We start from the raw sequence: 15,087 nt of genomic DNA, 5'->3' as shown, positions 1-15,087 counted from the left end.
CCTGGGGTTAAACATTGTGAGACGCAATAAAAGAAGTGAACCCGCTACATAATGACATACTGGCACTGGGACCAAATGTGCAGCCATCTGCCTTCCTTGTTGTAAAAGTGTGCATTAGAAATGTAGTATCCAAGCTTGCTGCACCGGTCCAATCAGAAAGGCTTCAAGGCATATGCAACATGTTTTAAACATCAATATTTTCATCAGTGCTATTGCTGTGGCTGCACTATGTCAGAATTATCCTGGAGCTTCCTACTGCTAAGTTATCTTGTAGTCTGTGTGTTGCAGACCTGTCAGTCGCTCTGTTATTCACGCATGCAGCTGGCTTTTGGCCTTCAAGCACGCCAAAGTGTGGTTTAAGAGGGCACTGACACTTATTTTTGAACTTGTGAAGGTTCTACCACACGTTAAATATTCATGTTGGGGTGCAAGAGATACACTAGGAAAATACATGCGCACTCGCAAAAGTGCTTTGCACATGTGCACTTTTTTTAATGTCTTCTTTTGTGGCCAAAAGCAATGTTAGGCAGACTTGCCCAAGAAGTAGTTATCTACCACATGCTTGTTGCACGTATAATGATGGCACTTACTAAGTATGAAGGTTGGGAAACGGCTAAAGACATTTTAATGTGATGCTAAAGTTGGTGTTGAAAGGTACTGCTACAGGAAGGTATACATGAGGACGAGTTGGTACCACTTGTGGTGTGATTGCTTCTCCGTTCTTGTTTTTCATTCTACTCTCATTTTACCATGTTCATGAAAAGCCTGACCTAATCATTGTCATTACCGGGACGTCACGACGGGAGAGCAAGATTAGCACATGTATCTAGTGGCACTAAACCGAAACATGATGACATTGCTCAAAAAAGAAAAGGAGAGAGAGTGCTGTGCTTGTTTCTCCTGGCTGAACCTTCAGAGTCTGAACGTTCATTTGGCGAAAAAAAAAAGAAATATGACTAAGGTGAAAATGTCGTGTCATTACTTCTTTAACGAAGTGGTGTCCAACTATTGTGCCAGGACGCTCCTGAATGCGGTAGTGAACATGCTGAGCACCTGTGGCTACAAGACTGAGATGGACCCTGTGTGGGTGGCATGCGATGGCACCGACCCCCAGTACACAGCCTTCCTGGGATACCACCGCGGGGGGGGCACCTGCTCCCGGGTCATCGTCTCCTGCCGGGGTGAGTCCAGGGTGCAAGTAAGGGGGGTGTGGGAAGTGTGAGTAGACGAACCGTAATTGTGGCTGAAACTTGAGCTTGTCGGTACAGCTTCGCAATAGAAAAACAATGCAAAGAACAGGATGAGAAAAATAGGACACAGAAGCAACAGCACAAAGAACCATTATCTGTTACACAGCTTGCCCTCGGCTACCCTGACCATCAGAGCTATAGGAGAAACGGAACAGGAGTGTACAGAACTGCAACTTGTCCTGTTCGCTCTGTATTGTCCCACTTCTCTCTGGTTTTGTAGTGTGAAGCCTGTGCCTACAAGCTCAGATTTGGAATTCCTAAGACAGTGGCTTGTTGGGCTAGTTAGTACATGTTTATACTAGGAGAATGCCAGCAAACTTGAAGGGGAAAAAAAACAAGATGTCGCTTTGTCTATGTCTGCTTCCCGTTTTTTCCCTTCAAGTTTGCTGGCATTTTCCTAGTATAATCAAATTTGGAAGCTTTGGAAAATGCTGTGGTTATGTATTTGCTAGCAAAATTGATATCGGTAGAGCAGCAACTTGGGCTAGTTGGTGGATGTTCATCTTGTAATAAGGGGGTTACTGCGCTATAAAACACACGGACAACAGAAGTAGAAGTGGACAGGACGTGCTCAGGCTCACAACTGAATTTTATTGGGTGAAATATATATATACATACATACAATGATATACATATACATATTATATACATACATATACATACATACATATTATATACATACATATACATACATACATATTATATACATACAATGATCAAAATGATGTCATCATACCGATAGGCCTTCCATAATTGCTGCCGTCACAATCTTGCTTCCAGAAATTGCACCTCACAATCAGCAAGTAAAATGGAAGGATCGCTACACATACACGCACTTTCTTTTTCATAACATACACCTCGATTGGCTCCTGTGTACGACGATGCCTATGACAGCATAAAATTTTAGTTGTTTCTAGAAGCGGAAGGCACACTTCCTTTCTCTCTTTTTCACATGCCCTGCAATGTTGTGTGACGTGGCAATATTCGTTAGATGAACAATTCTTAAAATGTTAAACCTAAGCATTTTGTGCATCGGCATCTCTGACTGCACGAATAAGCGCATCGTGTGTCGACTCATGGAGCCCGGGGCTAGGAATTTTGCATGTCGGCACCTCGGACTGCGCGAATAAGCGCGTCGAGGGTTGACTCTTCGAGCCCGCGACTAGGCATTTCGCGCGTCGGCTCCTTGCATCTGCGGCTAGGCATTTCGTGCATCGTCATCTCGGACCCGCAACCAAGCATATTGCGCGTTCACTCTATTGTCACGATAGCTCGTAGCAATATCTGGCATATTACCCCTTCATAAAGAGAACCTCATCATGAGCTCTGTTCACTAGGCCCCTTGGGCTGGCACAGACACCTGGCTGCAGAAGTGATCAAGTCATCATACAAAAGTACAATTCTGGAAAGCACCTAGCAGCTGCATATCTATCACTGGCTCTCTGATCATAAGTTCTACAGCCATTGTCAAGTAAAGATGACTTGGGAGGCTGCTGACACTCAGAGCCTTCATTCAGTAACATGGTCAATTCTAACAAAACAACAACAAAAAAAAGCCTCACTGAGTGTACTGGAGATTGCTATAAATCGGACAGCCTGCGGGTACAGGCTGCCTGAATGTACACTGGAACTATATCCATGCCCACACAGAGTTCTGCACGTCACTTGGTTTGAAACCTAGGCACCATGCTCTTTGTAGAGCAGCAGCAGCAAAGAATTACCTACAAAAAGAAAAAAGGGGTGGGGGGGGGGAGCACACCACACCAGAGGCCACATGTACAAGAAGCCCCACATCACAAAACACCACAAAGACTACAAATTTGGTGCCTTTTAGAGAACTGAAGAGAAGGTGAAACATTGAGAGCCGTTTTCTCAAAACTGTTTTTCTGCCTTTCTGCTCAGTTTCTGGAGCTGATTTCTTTGTACCGTTTAACATATTTTGACTCTGTTTTTTTTTGTCACATTCCTTGGGCTGCAGTGCAGGTCGTGGCAGTCTTGCTTTCCTATCTTGACCCTTTGTAAGTTTTTGATATGGCTATTTGTCTACCCTGAAAGTGTGCGTGATGTGGAGGTAACATATAATATAGCACTCCAAAAAATTTGTGTTGCTAAAAAGAAAATTCAGGAATGTCACGACCTTCAGCACGCATTTAGCTATGCAGTCAATACTTAACAAGCCTTCTATCACGTTTTTTATGTTCCTCAGGCTCTCCATAAGTAAGAGGGAGAAAAATTCTGCTCAATAAAGTTGAATAAAATGGTCTCAAGATATCGCTCTGAAACTTTTATGGAAGCTTCAGGGAGACAGTCTAAACATTTTTGCCAATTTTCATCAAAATCCATAAAGAAATAAGGAAGTTGATTTTCAAAGCCACGTCCCCCCCCATAAGTCTGTGGGGATAGTGGCGGTGCTACAGGGGTGTCCGAATAATTAGGAATATTCGAATCATCAGTGTCCAAATAATCCGTCGTTGACTATACTATGACATCACTAGTTCTTGGTTTCAATTTTGCGACTTCAGCCAGTTAATAATTTTAAAAGTATGAGTGAATTCTTTAATTAGCTTCATCAGAATTTCAATTTCTTCTGTACTGTCAGCCTGGTTGTGGAAATGGCTCAACTGGTCAAATTGTATTGTCTTTCACAAATTTCAAAATGATACATTTGAATAAACCACATGCACATGCTTGCGCACACACACATACTGATTGCGGTGAAATCGGAACTTTGGGCACTGACATACGTGCAGATGATGCACAATTGATAGCTGCTAATCTGTGGGATAGCTACATTGAGTTGGCAATGGATTTGGTTGAATAATGGTTACTCCTGCAAGAGGAATAAATTTTATCATGGAATAAATTTGTCATCATATTCTCTCAGCCATTGCAGCGACTGCGTACAGTGAGTGGGTGTGCATTGTGTTTGTGAAGACGCAGCATCCATAAAGTGTTCTCTGCTTTCAGTTTGCCCAAGAGCATTAAGTTAGCAGTGAAGAACTTCTCTCACATTGAAGGCACTTAGAGAAATGTCCAGGAGGTTGCCTGCATGGTGCTGAATGAGGGTTGACATTTGGTCTTGTTGGTATAGCATAGTAGCAAATTTAATGGCAAGGACTAAGAAGGAGGACACAACTCGAGCTCTAACTCACAACAGATTTTTGAAACAGAGGCTTATGTAACAGATTGGCAACGCCCATACGCCATAACACTCTGCCGTGTACGGAGATATGGCCTTCTTTTTGCTTTTGACACGCACATACTTACACACACACATGCATGCACGCACGTGTGGAACAGTCACACTATTAAATTATTGCACACTAGGACACATACAAAAATGGCAATCCTATCTCTGACAAAGGTAGGGAAAGGACTGCTTGCACACTCATTGCCTAAACTTTCGATTTTCGCTGCTTCTATTATCAATCTTGTCATTTCGTCTCTGTGTTTCGAGAAAACAGCAGTCCTACGAAAAAACACTTTGCACCCACATTTGCTACAATGCAATCGACCAGCCACCCATCGCATGCTTTCCCGTCATTATTGCAGTGCTCTTTTAATCTATCATTCAGGCAGCAACTCGCCTGGCAGACATACTGCTTACCACAGGAAAGAGGTATTTGGTACTGTGGGAGGTCTGTGGGGTCTCACAGGAGTACCGGCAACCGTGGGTTCGGGCTTAGCCATCACCTAGTGCGCATGCGTGCTCAGGCCTCAAAGGCGCTACCTAGCGCTACGAGCGCAAGAGAGCATTGCCCCGAGTTGGCGGAAACCATTTATTGTTTCCGGCGGCACCCAACAGTGCACAAACGCCTGGTCCCGGGCTCCTGCGTCAAGGGCGAAAATAGACAGGGGCACCTATAGCACGTCAATGTGAGAGCAAAGGCTCCCGCGACATGCCGCTGGAAAAAGTCCCCGTGGCTATGCTGCTTGTCCTCGCGATAACAAATGGGCCACCTTGCGAGATTCCGGGCAATCTCCCTCTGCTTGGGCCTCCGATAAGTGCAGCTCGGTGCACTTCGACCATGCACGAGCACTACGCACCGCTCTTCAGCTTAGCGTCCGGAAAGGATAAACACAACGTACGCGCTCACCGTATGAGCAAAGGCACAGCACACAACCTCAAGTCCGAGACTCAAATAGGCCAGTGGAGGAGAGGAAGGCATGTACTATGTACTCAGTGCTGCCCCGGAGGTGAAGTCCCACACTCTTGTCGTGGGCAGCCGCCAGTGGCTCCGCCGCGACGCGAGTGCCCCCACCGCAAACCATCGCGAATGGTGCACCACCACCTGCAACTGTTGCGAACAGAAAGGGGTGGGGGGGAGGGCAGAGGCATTGGGGCATACCTCAATCCCCACAGTACATAACTGCTTCCTGGCAGTTCACAAACCGTGTCCCATGCCATTGCGGTGAAATTGACGGCCAACAGCCAATCTGTGAGGAGCGTGCCATGTCATACCTCATAGCATGTCGAGGTAGTGCTCCCGGAAGGTGGCACCACCGTGTACATAGGGCTCAATAAGAAACACAGATATAACAAATTAGTGGATATAATCAAGGTATTCTTGTGTTGGATATGACTTTGCCAGAAGAATGTTCAGTTGTATTCTGGAGGCCCTAAGAAATGTTTTGCCGGGCCTTATGTCTGGCAGAGGGGCTTGCCACTGTCATCTGCCTGCATAAGGCACGTGGGACCATTAACAACAACAACAATAATGGTAATAATAATTCACTTCTTCATTGTATTTTAGCATTGACTTGTAGTGACTTGTAGGGCAGCACCCAGCAACTGAGGACATCACCATTTAGCATTAATGTTATTCAAAAGAGAAGTGGACAGAAATAAAATAATGAACAAAGTCAAAAGAAATTGCAGTATAAAAAGAAGTTATGCGCACATGCTTTTACACAAAAAGAAAAGTAACCTCTACAAGAACACAATTAAGAAATTACTCGAAGACAAGCAATATGCATTTAGCTTTCTTGCGAATGTGGCAACAAAGTAGTTCCTGTGGCACTTGTTAAAAACAGTTGGCACATATCATTTTCTGGGATGTTTCTCAAATCGAGTTCGCACTTCAGGCACAACAAAGTGCTCACGTGGATGGAGATCACAACCAGATGCACAAGGGGTGCAGTAATTTTGGAACGATCAATATGTTAAGATAGTTGTTTGTTCAAATAACACGCATGCATGCGTGAGAAAGTAAACAGCCAGAAAATTGCAGGGGCGTCAGATGTGTTGCTGAGCCAAAGAAAGTGGCCCTGTCTTGAATGTTTAGCATATGTGTATGTGCTTCCAGGTCCAATTGAGAGCAAGGAAGACCTGCCAACCTTTGGCTGCATCCAGAGGAAACACTTCTGGGGATTGTCCCAGTCACACACTCATGTGAGTGTCCCTTCCCATCATGTTTCACTGCCCAGTACAAATATACAGCCTGTGCTTGATCGTTTTATTTGTTAACTTCAATACACTCGGGGCTCGTAGGCATTACAAGAGAGGCTGGGATCAGAACTATGAGAACAAGCTATTCTGCAGGAAGAACAATACAAAAGGCAGTCGAATGCCTTTATAACGACATGCTTGGGACCTCCAAAATTCTTCGTAAGGCCAGTCAGTTTATTGTAAGGATTTTAAGTCGTACCACTGACTGTAGAAGAGGTGTTTTAGTCAATTGCAAGGTGGTGTGGCCGCCCCTCTTGTGTTCGTATCTTTGGCATATCGTGCTTCCTGTCATAGTAAAAGTGGCAGGAAGCACAAAGTGTGATTTGCTAATGCAGCCGACTTCCATTAATTTGGCCCAGACTGGACTGGCAAAACTGATCAAATTATGCGGCGGGTTGAATTAAACAATTATGCAAAAAAAAATGCTATAACACACCACTGATTAATTTGGCAGTGTTTGCCATATTCTAGCATGCCCCCCCCCCCCCCCCGAGTCAAACGCACCCACACTTTCTGCGTGTCCAAAGTATAAAAATAACATAGAAGTGATATTAAAGCTCTTCAATGCAGAAATCTAATTGGCACTCAATTTTTAGCAAACAAGTGGGCAAAGGTCTAATATGTATTACACAACAGTGGCGAGTTCCCTAAAAGCAACTTCTTCGCATTGAGTTTTAACGTGAGCTTTGCCTCAATACATCGATGTTATGCAGCAAAGTATACAAATGCTGCAAAGGTGGTCTTGGTATCCTGTCCGACTGGTCCACACTGGCAGTGTTATTGAAAAAATAATAAGTACATATTAAAATTGCGTAAGTACTGTAATCAGATGTTGTGAGCTATGGTTATCACTTGAAAATCTTCCTAGTGCAGGTCTGAAAATAGGCAATGCATATTCAATGCATTCACTGTCTCGCTGCCACTAAAAGGGTCCCTATTCGGGTTACCATAGGGGTCAGGCACAAGCCTGCTGACTGGTCAAGTTCGAATCATTTGACGATGGTCAATTTTGGGACCGAAATTACAGAAGTTTAAGGCCATAGAATGCATGGGCGCCAGTCTGGAACTTCGGCTGGGATCGAATTAACCGAAAATTCCAATTAACTAGAGTCAAATTAACAGAAGTGTACTGTGCAGTTCAACTTCCTGGAACTGTCTTGATTGTCTCTCGCAGTGTGGTCTCCTCATTGCACATTTTGCTGCTACTCCCATTTAATCATTCATCCATTTCATTCTTGGCATTGCTTATGTCAGCAGTGTCTTGAAGCCCTCTTGAAGCAGATGACAAAAAGAGGCAATGGGTGCTTGCCTACTTCATTGTGGGAACTGAAAGGAATGCAACGCAGGCACTTGAGGAATTACCTGCCGTGATTGCTTGGTGGCTTTGGTGTTGCGCTGCTAAGCACGAGATCGTAAGACCCAGTCCCGGCTACGGCGGCCGCATTTTGACGGGGGCAAAATGTAAAAATACCCGTGTACTTGGATTTCGGTGCATGTTAAAGAACACCACATGGTCAAAATTAATCCAGGGTCCCCCACTACGCCATGCCTCATAATCAGATCAAGGTTTTGGCACGTAAAACCCTATAATATAATCTACTTGAGGAATTTTCTGGCAATGAGCACCTTCGGTTTTCATTACTTTTAGCATTATCTGCTAAAGCTTGTTCTGCCTTTGTAGACAACATTTGCAGTTTATCTTCTTGTGTCCCGTGAAGGTTCCTTTTGTAAATAGCCAATAGCACACTCGTACGTGCTGTCTTTGTCGTGTTGCTGTTTGTAGATGCTTGTTCCTGCATGTTGCGGCGCCTTCTGGGATTACCTTTCTCTTATAGTATCCCTTCTCATATACCTCACATTTATGCAGTGGTATCTCCTTTTTCTGCTGATAGTGAAAGCATTCATGATCGCAGTTAGCCAGTGTTCGCTTCAGCGGATGTTTGGATGGGAGAATGTTCGTCAAAACTGATGTATTCCAAGTAGGCCATCGATATTAATGGAGCACACTGATTGAGCAATAGCAAGGCAGTCTTTATGACTGTTCATACGTTCAAATATTACTTTCATGATTGGCACTGTTTTTTATGTGAAGTTCCTCGCTTCATTGCAGGCAGCTTGCGAGTGCATTTTCGTGCGCCTTGTGCAGCCTCTGCTCCTGAATTCAGTACAGGGGCCAGAACAGAGGCACCATCAGCCAAAACGAGCATTTCGGCACGAAAGTTTATATGCGTAAGGTACCCTGTGCAGATCCTACTTTTTTGTGTCTTGTCCAATGATGACAGAACGCCAACTCATCAACGCCGGTGGGCAACGTGGTCACTGCAAGCAAATATCCTCAAGTGATCACTCTCAGTGATACCATCACTTTCTAAAGATTTTCGGACAAATGCTGTCCGGCGCACTGGGTGTGTCGGACAGCATTTGTCGTGCTTTGCAAAGGTACTGAGCTTGGCACAACTTGCATTCTGTGCCGAGTCGCACGACATCTCACAAGAGTGATTGTATCGCCAAGTGCAATCGCTTAAGAATACTGCTCCGGCTCTTCGGCATATGTTACTACATATTTCTAAGCGAGCAATGCACAAGTGGCTGTCGGTTGTGGCCATGCCAGTAGCATGATTTCTCTTATCTCGGCCGGCTGCCCATGCGATCGATTGTGCAACCTTCAGGCAGCTTTTGGTAGCCTTGGCATCTCAGCTGACGTGACCATGACGTTGTCTCCTATCGGGACTCGAACTAGCTAGCTGCAGTCTGGCTGCCGGAACTCCAAAAATCGGTAGAGGCCTAGTGGTGCTGAAGCTGCCACTCACAAGTGGGATGTTTCTCCTGTGCTGGCAGAACAGCAGAAGCAGATGAGCACATCCAGGGTATCCTGGATACCTCCTAATCCGGTCGAGCACGTCCACTTAAGCACTGTGCTCCAGCTGTGTAGGTTGTGTTCCGATCGCAGAATAGGAGGTGTTTCTGCCAGGCAGGGGTGCCCACTCATAAAGTTGGTTGGCTGCTCTGGATCATTGGAATTCACCATAAGCGAATTTGTTGTCTGCTACTTCTGGAACATATGCAAAGTGTGCTGTTTTTGATCATCTGTGTGTACCTTGTGGGGATTTGGGGAATTCGACGTGCCTTTGTGCGGGTGCATTTCACCTATGTTTTGCAGTCCTTAAGCCACACCGTCCTCACTCCGAACCAGTTGTCAGCGGTGGCGCTCCACTCGCGCTGGTTCGCGGTGAGGGTGAAGCTAGTGAGGTCAGGAAGTGGCCCCTGGTGGCTACTGCCATGACGGTAGCGGCTCTCTTTCTCCTTGGGACGGCGCCCGGTACGTACGAACTTCCTCACGTACGCCGACAACTTTGTGACTAGGACAGCTCACGCACGGGGCCTTTGCCCGTGCGGGGAGCACGTACCTCGTGCTGATCCTGTCCGGACGCTGAGCCGAAGAACGGGTGCCTACTGCTCGCGTGAGGTCATAACACGCCGAGCCGCACTTATCAGAGGCCCAAGCTGAAGGAGATTGCCCGAGCTCTCGCGAGGTGGCCCATCAGTTATCGCGGGAGCAAGTAGCATAGCCGCCGGGACTTTTCCTAGCGGCGTGTCCCAGCTTGGGGGGGGAGCCTGTGCTCTCGTAGCGACGTGCTACAGGCACCCCTGGCTGTATTTTCCGCCTTTGGTGCGGGACCCCTTTGGTTCCCCACTGCACCGGGACTGGGTGTTTGTGCAGTGTTGGGTGCCGTCGGATACAGTAAACGGTTTCAGTCAACTTAGGGCAATACTGTGTTCTTGCATGCGTCGCTCGATAGCCCCTTGTGGCCTTAGCTGGCACGTAGTGGCGCTAGAGGCTGACGGCTGGCGCGGCCGATTTCGTGCCACTACCTGCTACCTGCAGAGACTAAAAAAAACCCAATATCAGTGTTGACTAATGATTGTCTGTTTATTTGTTGCGCGAAAAAGGAGTTCCAGAACTAGAGTTCAGACCACTTATAACGTAACCACATACAATGCGGGTCCTGATGTGATGCAGTCTTTCCTGACTTCCATTTAACTTCCCATAAAACCCAGTGTATATGCATACCACTTATAGTGCAGCTGCCCAAGACAAAATACCGGTTATAATGCAGTTGCTGGAAAATCCCGCAGACAAGCAAGGTGGCAAGCGTGCCTCTCAACGAGGGGTGTGAGCTGAGGGGAGAGTGACTAGGGTGATGCGGAGGAGGAGGTGTGAAGCGAGTGAACGAACGTCGAACAGAGGGGAAAAAAAAAAAGAAAAACGCCACAGCAGCTGGCTGGCTCCAGCGGGTGTGTGGGGGTTGCCGAGGTGACGTAGAAGCCTTTTGCTCGGGCCGCTTCTCAGCTGCGCGCAGTCTGCACTGAACACGTATGCTCTGCGGTGCTTCAGTTTGCATGCGGAAAGTAAATGCAGTCACCGACTTATTTTTTTCGGGTACGTACAGTGTCGTAAAGATGTCTGCGTTGTCGGACAAGCCGGAAAAACGAATCCCAATGATAAAATCAATTTGTTCTTACAACTCCAGCACCGTGGAAAAATTGGTCCACGGCACGAGTGAATTTCGCATCATCCATCACGATGCGCATTGTCGCGTAGTGCAGATATTGTGTGTGCGATTTTGACTCCGCAATGCTGTCAGTTTAAATGGTGTTCCGCAAATTCATCAGTTCGGAATGTTGTCTACATGCGAGCTTTTGTCTTTGTTACCAGTACGCGTGCATACAAGCTTCTGCTATACGCATTCGTGGTAGTTGCCTGCTGATCGGCCGCAAACCCCGCTTCACGGTCACTGTGGTCAGGGCAGCCTTTTGCACATCACCTTGTACCAGATCTCTGTGTATTCGTTTATGGTTACGAACATATATCAAGGGCGAGCTTCCCGTGACAGCACGCCGCCCAACACTCCCGCCGGCTAGACCTAACCAGTGCCATCTCGTTGGGAGACCTGCTCCCACATACTGTGTCGTGACATCATGGTACAGTATCCTCCAGGAAATGAAATCGAAACTGGCTGTAAAAGAATCTGTTATATCAAATTATTAACGGCACTCTGGGGCTTGCCACAATGTTTTCTAGGTTTTAGAGGTCTTGCACTTTCACTTAACGCAAGAAATGAATAGTAAAAAATATCATGTCATGACCCCTTTAAAGAGCCCCTCACCAGGCGATTGAAAAATTTCGGTTATGTATTGGAAGTTCCTATGTGCCTTCTGGGGAGCGTTCTACCACAAGAATTTTTCTGGTTGGTTCATTAATAACTGAGATAGAAATATTTCACTGCTGCGAACCCATGATTTTGTTAGGCGAGCTTCAGTGCCAACAGAGACACTCTCTCCACTTGCCCCCGTCTAGCCTCCGCAAGCAAAATTCCTTCCCTGTGTTTTCCCATACCGGAGCTCGAGGATCGCGGGGTGCATATGCCAGGGGCCCCGCCTTCCTTTTTTTCCCTTGCTTTTTTGCTGCACGGCGCACTTCCGCTGACGGTGTTGCGCTCAAATTGTTGTTTGTCTCATTTTGCGCAGCACGATTTTGCACGCTCTGCAGGAGAACACTTGATTAGCGGTTATGATGATGTTCGGGGAACAGGCTTAATTCTGAGAGTCAGGGACACCTCTGAGGGCGGCAAGGAAGGAATGGCAACAATCATAGCACACAAATGTATATTCAAACATAAAAAGTGCAAATACACGGGCACAGAACATGTGGGCATGCGAGACCAAGCTTCCCTACAAAGCGTTCTGCGAAGCTGGTGTGGTGCGTAGTTCGATGAACTGCATGAGCGGAGACGGCAGGCGAGCTCTCACAGGCTCTTGTTCATCGGCTGGTTGATGGGAGTGGAAGACATGTCGTTAAGAGGGCCCCTCGTGCGTTGGCGCTTGACTGGGTCCCTCCAACTGCTGTTGGCCTCCCATGTGTTGACATCCGACCCAAGCCAATTCGCCTTTTTTGCTCCGCTTCTCGGCTACGTCTGCCTGCTGACGTGGTCTCTTCGCCTTTCATTGGCTGCTTGAGCAACGCATTACCTGCTGATTTGCTGAGCACTCTTTTGTGGTGCTTGCTTATTCGTTGGGGTTCAGCTTGTTGGGTTCAGACACCGGTGACCTCGCGCTTCCATGCTCGAGCATGTGCACAACCACGTGCTAGGTTCGCTCCCATGGGTACATCCTGACACATGCTCCAGTTTATAGCTCCGACTTGGTGGGCGGGCTAGCTATTGCATCACACTGCTTCCATCTCTCCGACGTAAATTCGTCGTCGTCCGGGTGTCTCTTAGTGCTTCACCACAGCAGTATAAGTCTGTCACAATCACGAGCACTGAGGTAGGCGCAAGAGGATGAAAGAGCATGATTGTGTGCTGGAACGTGGTAGAAAATGACGTAGTTTCAGTGTCTGCATGTGCGAGTGCATGACATGGGAACAAGCAGACGAAACAATAGTACATCTCTCCAGCTACGGTGTGAAGTAGAACATAAACACACAGACATTCAATTTATGTGCTTTATTATTTCTCTAAGCTTTAATTGGTCTATTGAATCCACAGATTACACAAATAACAGATGTTGCCTTGAATAATTCTAGAAGTCACATGCCACTATGACTGACGTCACAGCACTGCCATGTATGTAGGCGTACTTGCGCGTTATGCGTTGACTCTCCAGTTGAAAGCTCGGCGCCCGTGAGGACTCGGCGCCCGTGCTTATACTAACAGATATCAAATATAACGAAAGAGCTTTTTTATGTCGAATACGACTTTGCTATAACGAGGATTGACTGCAACTGCCTTTGCTACCTGCCATGGATATGCCTACTGTAGGGTTTTAAAAGGAGCATAATTGTAAACCAATTCAGCTCTTGTCATATGTGTTCCATTGGCAGTGTTGATCTCGGCGAATCTTCACATTGGGCATGTATTCTGTGCAGACGACAATGCAGGTAAATGCGAAGTACGACATCCTGCGCCACTACGACCCCTCGCAGCAAAGCAGCCGTGAGGACATCATGGTCCTTGAATGCTCCTGGAACAAGGCTGCTGTGTTGCAGCAACCGCCATGCGCTGACGCGCTCTGCCATCTCGTACGTGTGTGCACGTCTTTCCTTCCTCACTTCGCTCACTCAAATTCTGCAGAGAAATAGTACGTGTGGAGGTCTCAGCCGACCTTTTCTGCGCCCTGCGAAAGAATGCGTTTGGGGAAATGTTAACCGGGAGAGAAATGCGTTTTTACACACTTATTTAGAACAGCTTCAAATTGGTGCAAGGATAGCAAGATTTCTAGCAAATGGGAGCGATCTGCATTCTAGGTGGCTTCAACCCTCAGATTCCAGTAAGATCACGCTATAGTGAGCTTCTTTGTCACCATTACTTTGTTTTAATTGTCGTCCATCCTCACATCCACCACTGCCTACCAACCTCTGGGTGCACCAAAACTAATGCAAGTTCCTCCCCTCCCCTCCTCCGGCACTGAAGCACCGTTGAAGAAATTTAAGAAGAGTGCACTTGTAATGCTGGTGAATTCCCAGGGAGGCATTGGATAAGGCGGATTGTCAATCCGAGAGCTGTGTTGAAAATTAGCATGTGAAGCAGCGACAGCTGGAATGGGTTGCTTTTTGATTTCATGTGCTTCTTCACATTGCAAAATTAGCTCTGCAATTGTGTTGAGCCTGGGCATGTTCCTGTAAGATTGGTATCGGAGTGATGCCGGGTAGAGCTGTGATTGTGCAAGTAGCGTCACAGTTAATTCTCTCCAATTGTGCCAACTGTGCCAAAGTCCGCCGTTGAAATCGTGCCTAATATAAAATTCACGCCTGCAAGACTGCATATACCAGCCGTCGAGCTAAATCAGTATGAGCTCCACCGTCCAAAAACAGTACCTCCACCAAGCGGCCAAAGCCGATCACACAAACCTCCAACGGCAACTGAAAAGGGGGACGTATGGGCTGACTCCGCTAGGCAGGGTATTACATCTGCAGTTTGTGGTTGTGTAACATCGCTTGTGGTGGTGGTGCTTGTCTAACGTTGCTTAACATCAGTCGGGGTAGAGGTACTTGTCTAACGTCAATTGTGCTTGTCTGGTTGCTATGACCTAGTTACTAGCGCGAACAAGACTAACGGCAAAATAGTGGGACACAATAGAGCGCTAGACTTCAACTGACAAGCTTTATTCAGAAACACATGCAAAGAGGCCACCGTATGCTCATATAATTGCGCAGACATATGCGCGTAAACGAATGTGCCACGTAGGAGACAACCAAATGCGCAGCGAAGCCAATACGCACCTACAACAAGCCTACAACAATGGCTTGTTGTAAACAGTGCACCCCAATGCATTGTTCAGGGTGCAGACAATGCATAGCATGCGCACGACACAGTCTGTGGTACAACA

At 46.7% G+C, this 15,087-nt stretch overlaps 1 protein-coding gene across 1 annotated transcript in view; it reads left to right on the top strand.

The window, feature by feature from the left end:
- Positions 1–15,087, top strand: part of Zwilch (zwilch kinetochore protein) — a 94,654-nt gene that overhangs the window by 4,693 nt on the left and 74,874 nt on the right. Inside the window, exons 5-7 of the mRNA XM_075693762.1 lie at positions 1,018–1,181; positions 6,557–6,642; positions 13,628–13,780. Coding sequence (XP_075549877.1) covers positions 1,018–1,181; positions 6,557–6,642; positions 13,628–13,780 — 403 coding nt within the window. The remainder of the gene's footprint in view (positions 1–1,017; positions 1,182–6,556; positions 6,643–13,627; positions 13,781–15,087) is intronic.

Source organism: Dermacentor variabilis, chromosome 5 (genome assembly GCF_050947875.1).
Source record: "Dermacentor variabilis isolate Ectoservices chromosome 5, ASM5094787v1, whole genome shotgun sequence".
Classification (NCBI taxonomy): Eukaryota; Metazoa; Arthropoda; class Arachnida; order Ixodida; family Ixodidae; genus Dermacentor; species Dermacentor variabilis.
The sequence above is the reverse complement of the archived record's forward strand: the minus strand, read 5'-3'. Positions and strand labels throughout refer to the sequence as shown.